General features: G+C 46.1%; 1 protein-coding gene across 6 annotated transcripts in view; it reads left to right on the forward strand.

The window, feature by feature from the left end:
* The first annotated feature begins 977 nt into the window (after positions 1 to 977).
* Ric8b (RIC8 guanine nucleotide exchange factor B) overlaps positions 978 to 22,001 on the forward strand; it is a 110,494-nt gene continuing 89,470 nt past the window's right edge. Inside the window, exons 1-2 of one of the 6 annotated variants that reach the window (XR_001201954.3) lie at positions 978 to 1,604; positions 8,660 to 8,707. Coding sequence is in view for 5 of the 6 variants with exons in the window: in XM_003461739.5 (XP_003461787.1) it covers positions 1,521 to 1,604; positions 8,660 to 8,707 (132 nt within the window). In the remaining variant the exon portion in view is untranslated. The remainder of the gene's footprint in view (positions 1,605 to 8,659; positions 8,708 to 22,001) is intronic. The other 5 variants (XM_003461739.5, XM_003461738.5, XM_013155958.3 and 2 more) reach the window with 5 other exon arrangements.

The following is a 22,001-nucleotide window of genomic DNA, read 5'->3' on the forward strand; positions in this document are numbered from 1 at the left end:
CGAGAGCTGACTGCAGCGGCAGCGTGGACATTACCAGGAGAACCCATCTGCTCTCTGCTGAACAGGGAGGCAGGGAAGCAAGGGCACAGGTTCTTGCTCCCAAAATCTGCAATTTTCCAGGAGATGGAGGGCGGATGGGGGAGAGGAGGTAAAAAGAATGAGGCTGTGTCATGTGCACGTGCCGACTCCCCACCAGAAACGTGATCACCATGGACTAATAAAATTTTTTAAAACCTCAAATCTGTAATTTTGATATAACCTGATACTTTTTAAAAATCAGAATAGGGTTGCTCACTGCAGTGGCAGCTCCACGAGGATTGGAACGTTCCCCTGGGCCCACTGCATCCCGTACCCCCACCCTGCACAGGCGCGCGGGTGTTTGTTGAATGCATTTGTGCGAAACCGCTTGAAGCAACACACAAGTGTGCAAGAGAGCGCGGCACGCAGTTCGCCCTCGGCGAATCGGCAGGCGCTCAGGCCTCCCAGCCGCTTCCGGGGAAAGCCTCGGGTTCCGACTGACCAGCCATGGGACACAGGCCAAATACTTAACCTGCTGGCTCCCTTTGCGGGAGTCAGGGGTTGGTGGTAACACGGGAACCCCTGGCCGGCGTGCAGCCCGCCTGCACAGGATCCCGGCTTCCCGTGGACACACAGCGCTGCCTCCCTGGACCACACTAGGGCGGCCGAGGCAGGAAGGTGTCAACTTCCGAGACCGGAACCGCTAGCCGCGACCCGAGCGTATCCAGCCGGGCTTGACAGCTCCCACTAAAGGGGGCCGTTCCCAACCAGCCGCAGCCAGTCAGCCTGGCCAAGCCTAGCGCAGGACGGCAGACGGCCACGGGATCAGCGCCCAGGCACAGCCAACGCTCAGATCCTCCTCCCCGTCTCCCGGCCTGCCGCAGGCGGTCCCCCGACTCAGCGTCTGTTCTCGCGGGACCACAGTTCCCAGCATGCCGTTGGGGGGAAGTCGTTCCCTCTGGGTGACTACCAATCCCGGCATGCTGCACGGCACCCCATCCGTTAGGCGGCAACGCGGAGGAGCCGCGTTGCATGCAGGGTTATGTAGTCCGCTCCGGCTCGGGCCCGCAGGTGGGCGGGGCAGAGCCGGGTGGTTCGCGTCCGCTGAGGAGAATGATTCACAGAGGAGGGTTGGGAGGCAGCAGCTGGGTCCGCGAAAACCCTCTTGGAAGCCTGGACTCTGCTTCTCCGAGGCCGGGAGCGGGGGAGAAGCGCGCGCGGCCGCGGGCCTGACGCCGCCTCGCGGGCCCGCCGCGAGCCGGGCCTCCAGGAGCCGGGACGGCCGCGAGCGCCGGCGGCCGGGAGCGGTGACGTCGCGGGGTGAAAGTTGAGGGGCGGTGACGTCTGGCCGGCCGGGCGGAGGCTGGCGGGCTGAGCCCGAGGGAGGGAGGGAAGGAGGGAAGGAAGGAAGCTGGGAAGGAGCGAGCGAGCGGGGGCGCGAGGCGTTCACCTGGAGGCAGCGCTCGGGCGCGCGGGCGGCCGCGGCTCCCGCACCTGCGGCCATGGACGAGGAGCGCGCGCTGGGCATCGTCCGCGCCGGCGAGGCGGGCGCTATCGAGCGGGTCCTGCGGGACTACAGCGACAAGGTAACGCGCTCCGGCCGCGGGCGCGCGCCGCCGCCCCCGGGCCGCCGCCGGGCTTGCCCCGCGCATCCCTCCCCGCCCCCCGCATTCCGGGGATGCGCACCGCTCTCCCCCGAAAACGTGTCCGGCGTGGGCATGCGTGTTCGTGCCCCCTGCCTGCTCCCGCTGCAGCCTGCGGCCCCCTGCCCCCACCGTGGCGCCCACTCCTCAGGTCCGGCCCAGCGTCCTGTCCCGCGGTCCTCTTCCCAGGCGCTCCTGTCACACCCCCAGAATCCTTCCATAGACGCGCCTCTGTGTCAGCGCCCGGCTCCTGGATGCGTAAATGCACGCGGGAGCCTCCCTCACCTGTATACCATGAAAATACGAGCTCGCCTGTGTAAACACGGCCGTTGACATGCATAAAACATGCCAGCAGCGACGGCAGTTCCTTATCTACCTGTGCATTGTCTCATCTGTGGTCTCTTTGGATCCTCAGTGTTTATAGAGTAGATGGTGTCAGCCTTCCCATTTTGCAGGTGAGGAAACCAAGGTCTTCCTCGCTCCCCCCCCCAAAAAAAAAGAACTGAAATGACGCCCAAGGTCATGGACATACTGTGTTGTAAGTGAGCAGGGACCCTAACTCCTCATAACACTTGCTATGTGTATTGCATTGATTCCTTTCCTATTCATTATCTCATTTAATCTAGACAACAATCCTGTGAGGTATTATCTGTGTTTCGCAATTGAGACTCCAGATGAGTTAAGTAACTTGCCCAAGGTCACATTTGGGAGCCAGGATTCCAGACTGGTCTTCACTCTGTCCATTCACTGTTCTTTCCACGTTCCAGTTCCAGTTCCAGTGAAGCGGTGTCTTGTATGAACCCCAGGCGCTTCTCTGAGTGTCTGAGAAACGTTAGCTGTCCTTTGCTTGACATTCCAGGAATTTTACTTGTCCGCTTTAAGAGGTCCGGTACCACACCTTCCTGCTGTTTAGAAGCTGTTATATAGGAATGACTGCCGACTCCCTTCTGTGAAAACACACTCTGTAACAAGTCACGGCTTAGATGTGACATTGTCCTTTTTATGTGTTTCACATACAGAACTTTGTGTTATTGAACTGTCAGTTTGCTACCTCCAGTCAATGAAAGATGAAGCTAAAATTTGAATCTAGGATGTCCAAATCAAAGTCTAACGCCCTTATGCCACTTTCCTGGGAAGGATGCCTGGGCATTCTTCATACTGCGGCCAGTCCACTTTCTGATGTGCTTTACACGGAGGAACTCATTTAATGTGTAGGTGTATATGTTGCATAGATTGTATTTTTTAACTTGATTTATTATTGCTTTTCAGAAAAGATAATGAGGTAAGGTAGTTACAAACTTATTTTGAAAAGAAAGGAGCATAATACACAACTTGGCCATTATTTTGAAACACTTAATGTTTATTTAGCACTTACTATGCACCAAATATCTGGCAGTAGTCTTTCTTCTATAGAGGAAAGGAGAGGAATGATCTCCAATTGGATCTTAACCATCTCCTTCAATATTTCTCTTTTCCTTTGGGCATGAATTAATTAGACCCCAGATTTGCCTTCTCTAATGTGTTTCTTCTTCCTTCATCTCTCTCCAGGTTGATTCCCACTTACTGGTCCTACTCCTGGCCAGATATTAGCGGAGCTTAAGTCCTGGACTTCTCCAGCTCCCCCTTTCCCTGTCGGAAATGTTTCTGAAGAGATTATGCCTGTTGTGTATTACGGTGCTATTCCAAAGTGCTTTGGAGGAATCCCAAACCCTTGCACTGTACGACCAAGCCAAGGGAGGGAATGTTCTGACTTGATATTCAGAAGAAAGCGCGCATGGTGTTGCTGTAGGACCCATACCATAGGGCCAGATATGGTGCAAAGAAAATAGCCGAGCTTTGTGTCACAGTGAGGTTTTGTCCCTCAAAGGAAGAGGCTTTGGGACAGATGAATCGGGACAGGAAATATGCTAACAGTGGTCAGGCAGTAAGCATAGGGAAGTGGGATTAAATTGCCCAGATCCGCCGTGCATGGAGTTGGACAACTGCATTAGTTGCGGAAAATGTGTGCCTCATCTGGGTTCCTCATCTGGTGAGGTGGATGTGAAAAGTGTTGGAGTAAGAAGGATTGTGGGGCATCGAGGAGCCCAAGCACAAGAGGAATGGATAATGGAGGCAAAGAGCGATGTGTTCATTGTTTGGAATGAGGAGGGGAGACTCCTCTTTCTAATTCTGGCTCCGCTGTTAGTTTCACCACTAATCCTCTGAGTCTCAGTTGCCTGATCTGTAAGATAGGGGTAATAACCATTTTCTTAATGTGCTGTGAGGCTAAAGTTAACGAAACATGACCCTAGACACTGAGCACTGTGCACCTAGGAAGTGGTCCCTCAGTGTGTTAGAAGTGTAGGGACCAAGGGACTCCAGAGCTTGGGTGGGCAGAGAACGTGCTCTGGAGCCAGACTGCCCGGTTATTGATCCTCGGTTTATGATCTGAGGGGCCCTGGACAGTTAACTTCGCTCTGCCTTAGTTTCCTCATCTGCCAGCTGAGGGTAACAAGCACGTTTTTGTCCTGTGTTGCTGTCAGGATTAAGTGTGAGATGTGTGTAGCAGTTAGGGGTCTGCTGCTGAAGAAGGAACCTGCTAAGGCAGGAGCCACGCACGGCGCAGAGTTGACTGTAAAAAGTGAGGAGCTGGGGAGCAGCCTTGCTTCTGTCCCTTTGCCAGGTGCCCACCGCGAGTGCAGGCTCAGAGCCGCAGTTCCTGTTTGATGCCCAGGAGCGCCTCACCTCTGCGGGGCTCTGCCTTCTGGGTGTTCTTGCTTCATTCACTCACCCTTGCCGTCCTGAGGAGGAGGAGGAGCTCTCTGTCCCACAAAGAATGGCATGTATCTATTCTCCAGGTGTAACTAGTTGACTAGGTAGGAAAGGTTTGGTTTGGTTTTGCTCTTCACTCCTTCTAATTTATCTATTAATATTTATTGAGTGCCTGCAGTATATCAGGTATTATCCTAAGAATTTTACATCATCACATATAATCTTACGTCAGAAATCCTAAAGGAGAGCTGAGTGTGACAGCGTACGCCGGTAATCCCAGCACTTGGGAGACTGAGACAAGAAGAGTCCTGGAGTTTGAGGCCAGCTGGAGCTACATAGTGAGCCTCGTCTCAACAAAAAAGAGAAAAAGAAAAAGAAAGCTATCAGGGAGATAGGTTTTTGTGCTATTTTAAAAATAGGATTGATGTTGGGGATAAATTGACTGGATGTGGGCTCAAGAGCCCACTTGTTAGAAGGTAGCAGATCTGATTTTCATACTGTAGACTCTGCAGGGCCGTAAAGCCTTTCCCCCTTTGGTTCTGTTTTTGTCTTTTTTTGGTACTGGGTCTCGGACTGAAGGCCTCACCCTTGACAGGTGGATGCCGTGCTGCTGAGCGATAGCCTCGCTGGCTCCGTTTTTGAACACAGAGGAGAAAGCTGCTTCAGAAGCCGTGTGTTACTGCTTCCCGTGACTGCTGCTGAGCCCTGATTCCTTTCCCTTAGTTACAGAAAGCGCTGTTCGCTTGGGAAGTTATACTGTTCTGGCTTAGGCTCTGCAAGCCCCTGCTCTCCTTGAAGTTCCGGGTTTCAATACCAGGTTTGGTATTCAAATGCCAGGCTTAGAAGAGAGATGGGCTGCTGTCACTATCATGATTACCAGCGCGATTATCAACAGAAATTAGAAACTGAGGCCTGGAGGGACCAGAGTATCTGGATTCCTTGATTCATAGAATTTCTTTCCTTTCTTTGTTTCTTTTTTCTTTCTTTAGTGCTAACAGTTGAACCTAGGGTCTCACACGCACTAAGAATGTGTTCTGTTGGCGAGCTACACCCTGAGTCTGGGTCATACGGCCTGGAAGGAACCCCAGAAGTAACGGAGCCCACTGTGCCCAGCACTTTCTGTTTCTGGGACTTGAGTTCTCAGTTCACCCTGGGTCTGCAGAGGAGCGTGTTTAATGGACAGTTCCTTTGTTACACCTCGTTTTTATTTTCAGATTGGTTACATAATCCGTCACCTGTTTTTAGTTCTCGGAGTAATCTGTGTTCCTGGAGCGCAGTGCCGCACACACCACCCTAGTCAGGTGTGCCGCCTGAGTACATCTTTAGAAATCTAGGGGATACCTCCTGGCTCTCTAATAGCGCGGCTGCATGGTGACAACAGCAGTGGCGGTTGAGTGAGCACCTGCCGGGTGCGGGATGCCGCACGGAAGGGTCAAGGGAGCTCTGAGCGGAGGTAGAGCTGGACACTTTGACCAAGGGTATGCTTACCAAGCAGCAGGACTGGCCTCACACTCACAGGTGTCTGCTGCCTGAACTGCTTGGAACCCCCTCATGGGGGGGGGGGGACTGGGAGTCCTCAGGTGCATCTGAGCGGCTCTTGCTTGGTATCTGGCTGCAGCAGTGGTTTTAGTCTGCGGTCTGCATCTGGTGTGCTGCTCCTGCCCTTTGGGTATTGTAAGGAAGGTGAGGTGGTGGCTTGTTGGTGACAGCTCCAGCAAGGCACTTACAGCTCGAACGCCTGGTCCCTTGCTCTTTGGGTTTTAGGAGAGGACAAATAGAGGTTAGTGGTGCTGAATATGATCTACATGGTGTTGGACAGGTGAGCCTATAAACCGGCATCTGTTAAATCCGAATAGTCTTAGAGGAGTGAGCTTCTGAGTAGGGTGTTACCCTAAGAGTCCAGTTCCTAGTGCCTCACACAGCAGCATGTTTTCTCATTGAGCCTTCGTGCAGGTCAGACAGTGCTTTCCAAAATTTAAAAAAAAAGTTCTGGTTTATGACAGAATCAGCTTTGCATTTAAACAGCAGCAGCAGAATAACCCTCAGTGCTATTCTAAATTTCACCTGAAAAATTACTTCTATGTCAAAACTGCTTAGAAGAGATCTTTATGACTGACTTGGTTTGTTTTTTTTCTGTTTTATTCCCGTAAATGTCCTCCCCCCAATGCTGAAGACAGCTATTAAGCACATGTATTTTAGATGATGTACAGGATCCATATTTTATGTAGAAGAGCAAAAAATGAGCTTCCTTGGTTTCTAAGTACAGTTATTTATTTACATTTGTATCAGACTTTTACTGAGCTTCCATTTACAATTTTAGCTTGACGTTTGGCATTTCCATATCTTTAAAGGTAGTTTTTACTAAATCTCGGGTCTATAAATTTATACGCCTGTCCCTTGGATTTAGAACATATCCTTCCTTTCTTGCTGATTTCCTTTCTTGTTCATTCTTTTAAAAAAATTTTATTACAAAAATAACTTACCTGCAGTCAGTCAGCTTTTGCTTCCTAGCATTTTGTTGAGTTGATACATGTTTAATAGGATATTGTTACTTGCACAACATTCCACAAGGCTCTTGGTGGATATTCATCCTGCCTCTTTCCTTTCATCCTGATGGATAACTGCAGTGAACATGCTTATATACATAATTTTTCTGTGCTTCTGATGATCTCATTAGGATAAATTCCTAAGAGCAGCAGTTCTGGGTCAGAGGGGGTAAATATTTTTATGACTTCTAAAATGTTTTGTTAAGTCACTTTCCCTTTTAAGGCGTATGTCAATTCACTGCCATACTGCCACCAATAATATCATGCCTGGATGATAAATGCCTATTCCTCAAATGACTATGTGTCCTCAGTCTTGCTCTCCTTAAAGATCTGGCCTATGAGCTCAAAATGCTCTTCCAGAGCAATGTTATGCCTCCCGCATAGTCCTCCCTGGTGGCCCGTCCCCTATCTGTGGTTTCAGGTATGAACTTTTAAATCCCTGCGCTTTGCATCTGATTTTATCCATTTTAATTGGTGAATGTTTGTACTTCAGCCAGCTCCCTGAGGGTTCTCACATGACCCTTTTCTCTCGTCTCTAACAATTCTTGTGCTTAGAACTGCTTCTCTACCAATATTTTCCCATTTAATTTCAAAAATTGCTTCTTGAAAGCTGCCAAATACAGAAGCACCTGTAGTGATGCTATCTGTACTGAACTCCTAGTGTGTTGCCAGTACCTGTTTGTAGTGCGACCAGTGAGAGAAATACAAAGTAAAATAGGGAGTTCCAAAGAGTGCGTGGTCTCCTGGTCGCCCTTCGCAGAGAGTGAAAATTCTGCCCTCCAGGTTTTGAGTGTCACTGCTGTTTTGTGGATAGGGCTGGTTAGTCTGTCTTCCCTTCTTCAGCTACGAAGCAGGAATACAGTGTTCCTAATCATTTCAGGAGCGTCACAACACTCCCTGTCCACTTACGTCACCGTCGTCATCATGTCACCCCTGGTGGTTACTGAGTGTTTCGTGTGTGCCAGGCACTGAGGTGGTGCTTCGGGAGCCGTAGTTCTTTGAACCCTTACACTCACGCTGTAAAGTCAGTACTTACCCCTATTTCCCGGTGAGATGCCCAGCCACAGGGGCTGCTCACGGTCACAGCTAGTAAGTGATGGAACCCTGATTCAGACTGTTGTTCTTGCAGGCTTCCTTTTCTAAAATATCAAGTCTTCCCTGCATATAGTCATTTGATGCTTTCTTATTGCATATGAAAAAGAAAATGTAAATTCAGCCACACTGGAAGGCTTCGGAATCTGTCCCGACTGCTTTTTCGTTCTCTTCTTCTTCCACGCCTCCGTCCCCTGACATGTCTCCCACGCTCCCACACGCCCAGAGCTGGTGGCTTCGTGCCTGGATCATCCAGGCTCACACATCTGAACCTTGGTGTTTGCCCCTAAGAATGCTTTCCCCTTGCCTCTTCACAATTTTCTGTTTGTCCCTCCAAGTCCAGCTCAGGTGCTCTGTACTCTGTGCAAAGTATTCCAGATTTCCCTGGGCAGTTAATGGTGTGGTTCAGTAAGCTTCTTTTTATATATTTCTGTGGTACGTTTTTCACACTTCTTCATAATTGTTTGATTACATGCTTATCTCTTTAATAAGAATATTGAGGTGTGGAAAGTAACATTTTTATGAGGATACTGTTTAATGCATTTTTAAACATAATAGAATTTAAAATTTGTGTATTTAAATGATGATGTTCCCTTTTTTCCCCCCCAGCATAGGGCTACCTTCAAGTTTGAGTCAACAGATGAAGATAAAAGAAAGGTAAGCCTCGGTGTTACTCGTGTGTGCGCGTGCGCGTGTGTGTGCACAGAAGTGTGCGTGTGCCGTTCATTGCTGGACTTTGTAAGTGGTGGATTTCTTTTCGTTGAACATTGTTGGGTTTGCTTTTGGTTTTGCTTCAGCTTGTTTTTAGTTATCCTGAGAGTACAGACAGGTGCAGAGGTTGGCGTGGTCCTCCCTCCAGGCCTGCTCGGTCTCCACGGGACCATTACACTTGTGTGAGTCAGAGGAGTGGAGGGGCTCACAAGGGGTTTGTCCCCACATTTTCTCACTGCAAGAAGTTGCTTTTGTCTGGTGGCAGGACTCCAGGTTGCCTCGGGTTGCTAATGCCAGGTTTGCTAGTGTGAGTTACATCTTGGGAAAGCAGCTGTTCCTGCTGCCGTCCCTCGAGTCCGCGTCCTTGCCTGTGCTGGACGTTCTGTGCATTATGAGTGGCTGTCCGGACACTGAGTTCACCAACAGAGAGCAGAACAGAGGCGAGAGACCCACACCCAGGCATTGCTGTGAGCGAGAGCAGCGGACGTGGCACCACCTGGGCCTGCCTGCCTGCTGGCCTTGCCCGTGGCTGCCTTACTGCTAGGTAAAGTGTGATGCTAATGGATATAAGCTCACCGGTTCTGCCTCTGTTTTGCTGGGCTCCATACATCTGTCCTGGTCTCAAATGTCAGGAACAGAGAGGACAGTAAGGTGGAATCAGTGTAAATCTGTGACTGCTGCTGGAAAAACATAGTCGAGGGGCTGGGGATTTAGCTCAGTGGCATAAGCACCTGCCTGGCAAGCGCGAGGTCATGAGTTCGATCCCTGGTACCGCCAAAAAAAAAAAAGTTGAAATCCAGTACTTTGTTGTTGGCAGCTCGATAACACCTTGAAATCAAGCTGTCGTTCACCTCTGTCCCAATGTCTGATATCTGTCTGCCTCACTTTCCCTCCCTAGGTTTCTTGAGTTCAGTCTCAACTTACTCTGTCCTGTTTCACACCTTCTCGGGATTACTACATCACTTTTCTCCTCCCCTTCCTTTCTTCTTTCTTCCTTTGTTTTTCCTCTCTCTCTGTCTCTCCTCTTTGTAGTCCTAGAGATGGACCCCGTGGGTGCTCTGCTCCTGATCCACTCTGACATTCTCAGCCACTTTAGTCTTGCTTTGAGACAGGTTGGTTAGGGTGCATGGTCTGGTCTCAGACTCGGGCTCCTCGTGTTTCTACCTGCTCTTTCCTTTTCGTTTCGTGGCCTCCCAGTTGACTGTCCATGGGTCTACTGCAGCAGCTGACCGTGTCATTACCAGCTGTGAAACCCTTTAGTGACCTTGTTCACGTACAAAATAGAGTTCAAACCTTTTAAGGTGACACACTTAATGTTCAGTGAGCTGACCTTCGCCTACTTTGTAGCCTTTTTGTGCTCTTTCCTTGTGTTTTATGTTCTAGCAACATAAAATACCCTTTTTGTTTCTTCCTGCTTCCTTTTGCATGTATTCTTTTCAATCCCTCTTCTCCTTCTGCCTGGTTAATGCCTCCACTCCGCAGGCACACCCTTCAGCAGTGTTCTAGGCACTCCAGACTCCTGCCGACAGGCACTGTTAAGAACCTTCCTCCTTGATGTCTAGAGTGCCCAGCATAGAAAGATGCACAAGTATTTATGGGATAAGAACTTCAGAGATTAAAGGAGACTTGCTTTTGGATTGGAATAATGTAAATAAGGCAAAGAATAATGTTAGGATAGGAATTCGCAGTGGAGAATGGACTGTTTAGGTAGTTTTTCAAGGTAGGCCTGCTCATGCCCAATCCTTACCTACTGAATCAGAATCTGGGGAGTGGGCTCCCGTTCCGTGGGAGTGCAAAGTGGCATGTCCCTATGGAAGAGAACTTAACAGTATGTATTAAAATTCCAGATATCGGGGCTGGGGATTTAGCTCAGCGGCATAAGTGCCTGCCTTGCAAGCAGGCAGTCATGAGTTCGATCCCTGGTACCGATGAAAAGGAAAAAGACAAAAAAAAAAAAAAGCAACTCCAAATGTCTTTTCTTTTTTTATTAAACAATATCACTTTTAGAAATCTGGTCTGTGTATATATTGAGCCCAAGTAAACCGTGAAACATTGCACATAATAGCAAAGACAGGAACTAACGGTATGTCTCGCAGTCAGAGAACATTTGATGGAATGATGGCGTATTTGTGTCATGGAATACTGTGATACAATACAGTAAACAGAAAACCCCGTTACCTACTAACGGATGAGTGCAGTGAGAAGAAGGGAGTGAGTGTTCCGAGGAGTGTTGTGTAGCACGCTCCTGAAGGGATCCTGGCGAGGCGGCAGCTGCTGCTCGTTCATCCTGCGTCTGTAGACTCACAGCGTCCTACGACTGTCACTTGGGAGACTTTGGTTGGCTATCACTCGTCAGAGTAAGTGTGTAAAAAAGTGTTTCTTCCACCCCTATACATTTTAGTTGAGGAGAAATTTCTTACACAGTTGTTGATATAGAATGCAGCTTATTTCCTGTGGGCAGTAGGAAGCCATGACGTTTTCCCGTGTGCAGTGTTCTTGGCCCTCAACGTGTCTGTGCGGTTGGTTTCAGAGCACCCTCCCTGCAGGGCTCCACGTCCCTTATATAAATAGGTGCGGCGTTTGCATAGAACCTGTCCGTAGCCTCCCATGTGCTTTCAGTCATCTCTAGGTTGTTTGTAATGGCCAGTACAATGGAAATGGTATGGAAATAGTCGTTAGACAGTACTGTTTAGGGAAATAAGTCTGTCCTTATTCTATAAGATACATTTTTTTCTTTTCTTTTTGATCTGCAGGGTGGTTAAGTCCTCAGGTATGGTGACTGTTAGACCTCTGGAGAGGGTAGCTTTACTAGTGGTTACTTCAGTTACAGTGTGGAGATTTCTGCTTCTTGGGAGGTCTGTTATAAACAAGTGTCATTAGGGACCTGGCTCAGTAATCCTCATTAATGGAAAAACAATGACAAACAAATCCATTTAAGTCTCTAAGGGTTAAACCATTAGTGACTCTTTTATGCCGAAAGGCTCTTTTTAGACTCTGATCCAAAACTACTGGACAGCTCGAAAGGGTACACATCCTAAAAGCATTTTAAGTTCTCAACATAGAGACACATGGAGTCAGTATTGACACTTCTGCTCGTTAAACCCAATTAAAAATCAAAAGAATTCAGATTAACACACAAAGTCTTTGGCTCTTCTAGTTCTTTTTTCCTTCCTAAATATGTTTCTGGTGCCTTCTACCAGGGATTCTTGGTAACAGCAGCACTGTTGTGTAGTGGAGCTCTCTGAGAAACATAGTAGCAACTTTCTTATATAAAACAATCTGTGACAGTTTAGAAGCAGCATAAGGAAGTGATGTCCTTTCAGAAGTAAGTTGATGATATTGAGCCTTTCAAGATATGGCTGTGAATAAATGATCTTTAGACCTAGTTACTGGTACTACTGTAGTGCTTTGTATGTTTTACAGAGATTCACTTCTCACTACTAGTACATTAATGTGGTAGAACATCACTATTCCGATTTTATGCATAAGAAAACAGAAGCTCATGTGAACGGTAGCTTCTTAACACCAGTAGCGAGCAGTGGAGCTTCAAATAGAAAACAGATTTTTTGACTGTCCGGTGTGTGGAACTCGCATTGCTCACTGCTCTGTAGCTCCCTCTTATTACCATTTGTGGTATAGTTCAGAAGACTTGTAGTTAGGATGCAGTACCTTGTTTTATCTCCTTGTTTTTTACCTTTAGACACTAGTCCAGCAAATTCATTTAAATTGGAAGATATTGCAACTGGTAATGTTTATTTCTTCTGAAGAAGTAAAGTTAAGACTGAAGCATGAAGATCACAAGTTTGAGCCTAGCCTAGGCAACTTGGCAACTTAGTGAGACTTGCAAAATAAAATCAAATTGAAAAATGATCTAGGGAGGCAGCTCAGTGCGAAGACCTAAGTTTCATCCTCAGTACTAGGGTGGGGGAGAGAATACAGCTTCTAGTGTTCATGCATATAATGCAGATAGTTCCAGATTCGTGTAGTCCTTGTATATTTGGATGTAAACTCCTGTGCTTATTAAAGCATTGGCTTTCCATCCTCTGCTAAATTGATAGGCTGAGATGAGCTGGCAGCACATAAACAAATGTATCATGCAGAAGCATGCACTGGGGGTGAGTTGTTCTCTGGTAGAACGCTTGCATGCACGAGGCCCTGGGCTCCATTTCCAGTACCACCCTCTCCCCCCAAAAAAGTAGAATGAGGGAGGGGAAATGAATAATGTAAAAACTCACATCTTTGGTAAGTAAAAACTCTTACATTGGTTTTAAAAATAAAATATTCCTGAAATCCAGTAAAGAGGGGATTCACGTTAGTCACTAGAGATCTTAGTGAGTTCAGAGGGAAAGCAAAATAAATTTGCACGCTTGCTGACCCATCACAGAAAAAGAATTTTCAGGACATGTCACTTAGGGGCAAGAGAAGGGTTTATTAGGATGGGGATTTAGGATGCACACAGGAGTAGGGTGTGGATGCTCAGAGAAATGAGCTGCATTACAGCCGCCCTTAGGAATGGTGTGTTCCCCTCAGTGCATCCAGTTACAGAGGGCAAGGTTAGAGAGATCCGGGATTAAATCATTCTGAAGTGGTCCTGCTCCCTAGAGTCAAGAAAGGAAAGAGGAGCTCAACCCTCGACCAAAGGTTCAGATTTCTAAGTAAAAATTCAAGGCAGCTCCAGAAGACACTGAGGACAGAGGATCTCTATTACTGGATTTTCCTGAAGCAGAGGAAGATGACACAGGCCCAGCAGTCACTGGCACTGTGGATGCGGCTGTGAGGTGCACCTGGGAGGAGTGGCAGCTCCTGGGCCCTGGACCGGGACGTGATGCTAAGAACCGCAGCATCTGGGTGACAGTGAGTGAGGACAGCTGCCCTGGTCACTTGGAGGGTGCCTCATCAGTGGTCTTTCCTGTCTCAGCTTCTGGAAGCTTTAAGCCAGCAGGCCAGATACCCTCCCACACTGGAGCGAGGGGAGCCACTGTGGACAGTAAAATCCACGGTCAGACCCATCTGGAAATGGAGAAAGCTAATGATCATCTGCACAACTCCTGCAAAAACAAAAGGAGCCCAAGAGGGTAGAGCAGCGTTAGGGACAGAACGCACTTGGAAATGTTCAGAGGTGCCAGCACTGTTTTCCTTTGAGGCCAAATCATATGTTTGATTTACATGGAAAAACTTGGCCACTGTATTTAAGTTTATCCACCCAGAGTAGAAAATGTACTATAAAAGAGCTTGCTGAGTTAAATGAAGATAGGAGATCCTTTCTCTATGATGTTCATGAGGAAACTCACACTAAAAGTAAATCCCATGAAAATAGAAAACCTACCACCACCAAGTCACAGTTCTTAAAGACCAGCAGGCAGAGGAAGACCGTGGATGTACTAAATTGGGGCAGCTTGCCTCAGGAAGCTGCAGCTCACTGAACATAAGGGAGTTCGTTCAGGAAAGAAACCCTGTGAACGCAGTATCTGTGGGAAAACCTTCTGAAAGACTTCGAGCTTCACTAAGCCTCAGCGCTCATGGCAGGCAGAGACCTCGTGATGCGTTAAATGTGGGAGAACCTTCAGGAAATCTCAGTTTACTCATCATCAGAAGGTACACACAAGCAGTGAGCCCCATGTGTGCGCCAAACATGGGGAGAACCTTGCCAGGAAATCGCTGCTCATTGTGCATATGTGAATTCATGTACGGGAGAAACCGTATTTATGTGGAGGGTGTGGGAAAGGGTCCATTCAGAATAGTAATCTTGTGATGCATCAGTGAACTCACACAGGATGCGGCGAGAGTGAGAAAGCCTACCTGACACATCTTGCCTTGTTAAATAGGAGAAAACCCAGCAGGGAGAAGTGCAGAGTTTCAGTGAGGACGGAAAATATACAGCGAGTCCTTACTGGAGGATAGCACACTCGTGCAAAGGGCAGTTAATTAACCCTGTTAATATAACTGTGAAAATATTTTCTGTGATGCCTAAGAAAGGTGTCAGACATTGGTGGGATGGGGTTCTAGCAAATAGGAATGTGGTCCCTGTGGAACATCCAGTGGCCAAGTTTCCATCCTCAGAAGAACATTCAGGATTTGCACCAGAGGAAAAGCCTCATGAATGTTGCGAATGTGTTTGTGCCTCCAGTCATTAATTTTGACTTATTTTATGTCACAAACATGTAGGAAAAACCCCTGTATATTCAGTGTGGAAAAGCTTTGCTGAATATTTACTTGAGTGTCACCTTTGAAGTCCAGTGACTACGGAAACTGGGAAGATGGACCTCATTGTTAATAATCACTATGAATTATCATGGAGTTTGTAATGATGTAATGATTGTGAGAACATCCCTGTCCTCAAGAGGTGCTGGTACACACTGGAGAGAAACTGAGAAGTAGTAACGGTGGTGAGGCCTGACGACGTATCTTCTGCCTTCCCCGTGAGTAGATAAAATCAGGTGGAAAAGACACTGCTCACACTAACCATGGAGTGCCATTAGCAAAAATACTACAGTGATTTTGAAGCAAACAAACCCCGTGAAAAGGAGGAATACTTAAGCTTCTGTCCCATGTCCAGCCTCATTATGCTGGACAGGACCCCGAGACGTATTCCTGTTTACTGTGCCTGTGATTCCATAGTTAAAGAGGGGCTGGAGTGCATCTGTGATACAGCATCGCCCCCAGGCCTGTGGCCTAGCATGTGGTCCCCAGAACTGCAAACATAAGTAAGAATGTCTGCTGCACGTCAAAGACGAAACGAGAATTAACACTCATTGAAGAGTGTTCATTGCAATAAACATTGAAAAAGACAGTGTCATACATAAAGTAAGTAAAGGACTTATACAGCTCTTCCCCCTGAGGAGCACAGCCTTATCAGATGTGGGAAAACTTCAGTTGTTGACATAAATCTATTCATACAATTTTTCTCAAAAAAGGCAAGTTTAAAAGAGCCAGAATTCAAGCAGTTTTCCTTCCTTCAGACTCACACAACTTGATCCCCATTTCTGTTAAAGCATGGGGTGGTCGTCGAGTTGAGCTAGTGAGACAAGGACTCTGCTTTACTCACCGTTGTGTGCCCATCCTCCCCCCCTCACGTGGCACAGAGTGGGCCCCTGCAGGAAACGCCCCTGCGTGAAGGGCACTTGGAGACGGGGCAGAAGCCAGAATGGGATTGGTACACGTGCTTTGGTTCTGGGTTTTTTTTTTCTGTCAGCTCTACTGCAGAAGCTCAAAGCATGGCTTACAGTGTAGCATCCTCAGAAAGTAAGCCCCAGTGCAGTCACAGCATGTGGAGCTAACAGAACTGCACGGAGAGGTCGCTATCTAGAAGTTCACCGAGTGGTGCCGTCTAAACGGAACTCATAACTGCGCGCTTACCAGGCAAGTGCTTGAGCCGCTGAGCTCAGTCCCCAGCCTCTAGATTATATTTTTATTTCTGTATTTTAAACTTTTTATTATAGAGTATAATTTAAGAATTAATAATTACATAATATATTTTATATTAATGCCAGATATAAGAAGGCAGTGCTTTTTTAAAAATCGTTTTTTCTCTAAAATTGAGTCTTTGTGATTGTCTCACATACTTCCTTCGGGGAGTCCTTTATTAGTTTTAAAGTAGTATTAGTCACAGAGCCACTTACATGAGGTGACATGAATGTGCGTGCACACAGGAGTTCATTTTGCCATTTCAGGTGTTTTTCTTTTCACTTGCTCCCTTAGCCTTGGGTACACCTAGAGTCCTAGAGGGCTCTCTAGTGATTCTTGTATGCCAGTGTTAGGCCCGGGGCCCTAGGCTGCTTGTTCGCCTGTGGTGTTTGGTTTGGCATTCTCACAGGTACTTGTTGAGAACTGCCATTGTGGACTATAGGAAATGAATGAGCAGACTTCTATATTGGGTTCTTCCAAAGAAAATATGGTAAGATAGAAATGTCACTCCTCACACTTGAGAATAGCTAGGCGTGCAGGCGCTTCTTCTGAAAGTCCCTGTATGATGCCAGTTATTTGAGATTATTAAGCACTGGTCTTACTAGACAGGATAAGCTTTTGGTGCCTTGCAAATTGGTTCAAAATTTACTTGATGTCTTCACTTGAGGGAGTATTTTGACACATGATATAAGTAATAGTTTTCACTTTGAATCCACTTTGAAGACAATTTTCAGTGTCTTGACCTCTTTAAAACATGTACATATAATGTCAACCATTTAAACTTTTTACTCTTAAAGTTCCTGTCTAGCTGGAATCTGGCACGAAGCTTGGACCACGTTGTATCATAGGACAGGTCAAATGCCTCATAGTAGTTTAAATAAGACAATTTAAATTTCATTCCAAACTCTCCTTTTGCTTTAGATGTTCTGCCAAGGCCCTGAAGGCCTAGCTCCAGGGAAAGGACAGGACAGCACCGTGCTATAGAGAGCCCCGGGGTGGCAGTCCACCCGCATCTTACATCGCTTCTTAGCGTTCTCCATGAGGAGAGTTTGTTAGATGGGTACTAGAGAATTTCAAGTACATTTTCTCATGTACAGATCTCATCAGTAAGTTAATCTTCAGCAGCAGCAGTGATTGGGACTCTACACACATGCTGTCCTGTGAAAATGGCAAAGTTATTTTTAAAAATAAAAGTTTTAAGTCTCTGAAAATAATTTCAAGGGCACAGAGTCAGAAGAAAACATTGCGGAGGGAAATCTAAAACTCGCTAAGAAGAGTGGCAGTCCGCCTGCGGTGCTTGCACCGAGCCTGCCTCCCAGCCGAGGAAGGCAGAGGAGCTCTCCCTCAAACGGGCATGCAGGGCACACGGTGCCCTGTCCTCTGTCCCAGGTGGTGGGATAACAAGATGGGCAGTAGTCAGCGTCTTCATCCTGCTTCTAGCCCCCTAGTGCTGAGACCCAGTAGAGGGGGGCTCTCCTGCCCAGGTACCTTCTGAATTACTTCCAGACAGTTAAACCATTTACTCTAAAAATAACCTTCACCAGTTTCACTGGAGAGCTGGTGTGTGGTGCACCATACCCTGTCCTGGCTGAAAGATGAACTGATAGATTAAAATTGCTGTGTGAGCATATGCACCCAAAATGTGAAGGTAACGATCAAAATACTGTGACTGTGGCCCTGGAGATAGCAATGTAGGGCTACATTGCCACTTGCCCAGGCTGATGGGACATGGTCCTTGCCAGGAAGGACAAGCCAAGGAGATACGGGGTTGCAGCACCTGTACCCCACCAAGCTCTGGGCTTCCAGAATGAAGCTCAGAGAGAAACGTGTTATGGCCCCTGCCTTCACAGGCAGGGCTCAGAAGTTTTGCTCAGTGGGAGAAACAGAAGCAGACCTTACAGCAGAGAAATCTGATTGACTCCTAAAGGAACTGAGTCTTGCACAGCTGAGTGTGCGTTCGTGCCAAAGGAAGGGTACAGGTTATGGTGAGAGGTGGTTGGGGGGCAGATGCCAGATTTATTGGACACACAGGTTAATCCTAAAATCCATTCGCTTGCTGGAGAGGAGGGAGGTAGCTGGGAGAGATTCTCCTGTGGCAAGAACAAATTTGAAAGACTGACCTTAGAAACTGCCTCTCTAGAAGAGCTGTAACAGATTAGATCAGTTCATAGAGCAGGTTTGCCCCAGGACCTGGCTGAGGACAGTAGATCAGTCATCTGGCGGTTAGTGTAGTCAGCTGGGTGTGGTCAGAGGTGGCTGCCAAAGCCGTTTTCATTCCAGAGCTGCTGTAGACCCTTCTGCGTGTGCCATAGGCTTCATGCAGAGAGGAGAGTCAGGAAGATAGACCGCAAACAGTCCCACTAGCCACTAGGCAAATAGGAAGAAAGCAGAAAGCCACGTTCTGTGACAGAGGGTTCATCAATACCTAGACTTGCTGTAATACAAAATGTCCATCTCTTTCCACCGCCTGTTATGAGACATGCAGAACGACAGAAGAGAATGACCCATACAGAGGGGACGGGATGCCCATGAGAGGGACCCGATGGTGGGTCTAACAAAGACTTTGAAGTAGCCATTATAAATACATTCAGGGAACCAAAGACAACCATGATTACAGAAATAATAATGAAGGTGTGATGACAGTGGTAAATGGAGAATATCAGTAAAGTGTTCTTAAAAAAACCCAAGTGGACATTCTTGTGTTGGAGCGTGACATACAGTAACAGACCACTGCAGGGTCTCACCAGTAGATATGAAAAAGCAGAAGGAAGAATAAATAGACTTGAAGATGGGTCAGTAGCTAGTAAGGAAGATAATACAAGGGAAAAAGAATGAAGAAAACTGGAGAGCCTTAGAGAAATGTGAAGCAACATTTACATCCCAGCGTACACTGAATAGGAGTTCAAGAAGGGTTGAAGAGACAACGTTTGAAGTAGTAATAGTTGATACTCCCTAAATGTATTGGAATCTTAAACATCCAGGAAGTTACTCAGAGATTCACAGGTACTCTGTAGGAAAAGTGCTAGAAGCAAAGACAGATCTTAAAAGCAGCAAGAGAGAAACAACTCTTGATAAAGTTTATAGCTGACTTAGCAGAAATGGAGGCAAGTGGTATAGCAAGCTCAGCATGTTCAAGGAACAGCCAGCCAAAAGTCCTGTGTCCAGCAAAGCCACCATTTAACAAGGTAAGGCTGATGAAGACATTTTCATTAAAAAAAAAAAGAGAGAGAGAGAGAGAGAACAAAGATACCTGTGAAGTGGTTGCTAGCTGGCTCACTTTACTACAAGTAATGGAGCAAGTTCTTCATGTTGAAAGCAGTTAAAATCCGTACCAAAAGATGAAAAAGAAGACAGAGCATACTTGTTTACAGTAATTTTAAGTAGGACCCTTGTAAAAGTCAGTATTAGACCAGCAAGATCTTGTCTCAAAAAAAAAAAAAAAAAAAAAAGCATTTGTATGATGCAGCATGCATATACTCAGTTTGTGCCAGTGATAGGAATGAAACATGTTTGCCTAAAATAGTCTAGAAGTGAATGGGAGCAACGCTGTGTTGGACTAAGGAAATGATTCCAGATGGTAACTGGAACCAGCAAAAACAAGATAAGAGAACCAGAAATGATTGAAAAAAAGACTAACAACAAAAACTCTAAGTATATACTTTCTTCTTTTAGCTTCTATCTCAAATTAAAACATCAAAGTCATAATTACAATGTATTGAGTTTGCAGCATTTAAAATATATATAACATATCACACAAAGAGGAGGAGATAGGGAAGAGTGCTTACAGAAATCACATGTCTGTATCTCACAGGAATGAATTACAAATACGGAGTCGATTCTGATGAGATTCTTTACCAAGCAGTGATGGCAAACCTTTAGAGCTTTCAGGGACTCAGCCTGTGCCGCTCCATGCCATAGGGTCACCTCCTCTGCCCTGGAGTGGTGACTGAGGACAGCATTCATGTTGTGTAAACTATCAAATGTGGAAAGAAGTTAAAGATGGTATAAATAAATGGATTGGAATAGTTACTACTGCTAAAAGGTCCACAGTGAGCTGTAGATTCAGGTCAGTCCCTTTTAGAATGCCCAGTGGCCTCGTTGCAGAAAGCCAGTCCTAAAATTCATGCAAAGTTGCAAAAGACACAAAGTCAGATAATCTTGGAAAAAGGAAAACAAAACTGAGGACTTGGAAGTTTCCCGTCCAAAGGTGTAGTACAGAGCAGTAGTAATCAAGATGGTCTGCACCGACATGGAAGGGAGCACAGCTTCTAACACATGGTGATGAGACACCTGCATTAGTGACGTGGCAGAGCCAGCTGGGTCCTTAGACCGTGTGGAAAATGAACAGGACTGAGCCAAGATGCAAATGGAGGAGGTAACACAGGAGGAAACAAATAAATCTTCATGTCACCACTTTTTTATTTTTAAAAAGCAAAACAGAAAAGGGTAGAAATCAACACTGGTTAGTATATTCCATGTTGTTATCTTAGGTGTGCAGGTTACAAAATCTAAGCATAAAAAATGATCATTCAAACAATGACAGCACACACTTGTTTTTAGCAGTATGGCTATCTGTCTTGCACACAAACATACATGCAGTTACATGTGTGCACCTACAAGTTGTTCTTTCCTTTTGAGCACTTTCTTTCCATCTTCATTATTACAAGATCAGTCGTACATTTTGGATCTAATTTATCTTTATACTAGAGAGACAACATGATATTTACAAGTGTGAGTCTGATTTATTTCACTTTCACTCATGTTGCCTCCATTCAACTATAAAAGCCTCAGGATCACCCTTTTTATAGCTGAGTAATATTCCATAGTATAAAACTACATCTTTTTATCATTCTGCAGTTGATGGGCATTTTGGTTGTTTACAAAATTTAGCTATTACACATTGTGCTCCTATAAACATGAATGTACATATATTGCTGCATACCATCACTATTTTTTATTTTAGTATGTCACCACTTTTGAGAGTAGATTCTTACAGATGATACCAGAAGCACAAATGATTTTTTAAAAGCATAAATTGGTCATCATCAAAGTTAAAAGAAATCCATGTTTCAGAGGATGCTACTTAGAAACATTCTATAGAATGGGAGAAAATATTGCAAGTTATGTTTTAGATAACAGGTAGTCTAGACGATATAAAGAAGTCTTAACTCATAAAAAAGACAAATGAACTTAAAATAGGCACAGGAGTCAGGCGTGGTGGCAGGGGTCTGTGCTGCCATCTGCTTGGGAGACTGAGACAGGAGGATTGGAAGCTTTAGTCCTACTTGGACAACTTGGCAAGATCTTACCTTAAAGTAAGATTTAAAAGGTGCTGGGGATATAGCTCAGCTCTCCCTGGGTTTAATCCTCAGGAACACCTCCTTCCTCCTGCACCAAGGGATTTGAATGGAAATGTCTCCAAAAAAGATATTCAGATGACTTTGGTATTATTAATCAGAGAAAAGCAGATCAAAACCACCATAAAAGATCAGTTCACACCCGCTGTGATAGAATAGAAAAGTAATATAGTAACAGATGTTGACTAGAAAATGGAAAAAGTCACAACTTTCATAGGCTGCTGGTAGGACGGTAAAATGGCTCAGCCACTTGGAAAATAATCTGACAGTTACCACAAGGTTGAATAATTAACATGTAACCCAGCAGTTACACTAGTGAACTGGACACCGGTCTAGACAGGAACTGGTGCAGAAATGTCCAAGATAACTGTAGGAATAGTAGTCAGCAGGTGGATACAGCTCAAATGTCCAGCAGCTAGTGAATGAATAAACACAACGTGTGACACTATGCAGCAGAATATTACACAGTCATAAAAAGA

The sequence above is a fragment of the Cavia porcellus genome, unplaced genomic scaffold (genome assembly GCF_034190915.1).
Source record: "Cavia porcellus strain 051 isolate PalLab524CR breed Dunkin Hartley unplaced genomic scaffold, mCavPor4.1 scaffold_8, whole genome shotgun sequence".
NCBI classification, from domain to species: Eukaryota; Metazoa; Chordata; class Mammalia; order Rodentia; family Caviidae; genus Cavia; species Cavia porcellus.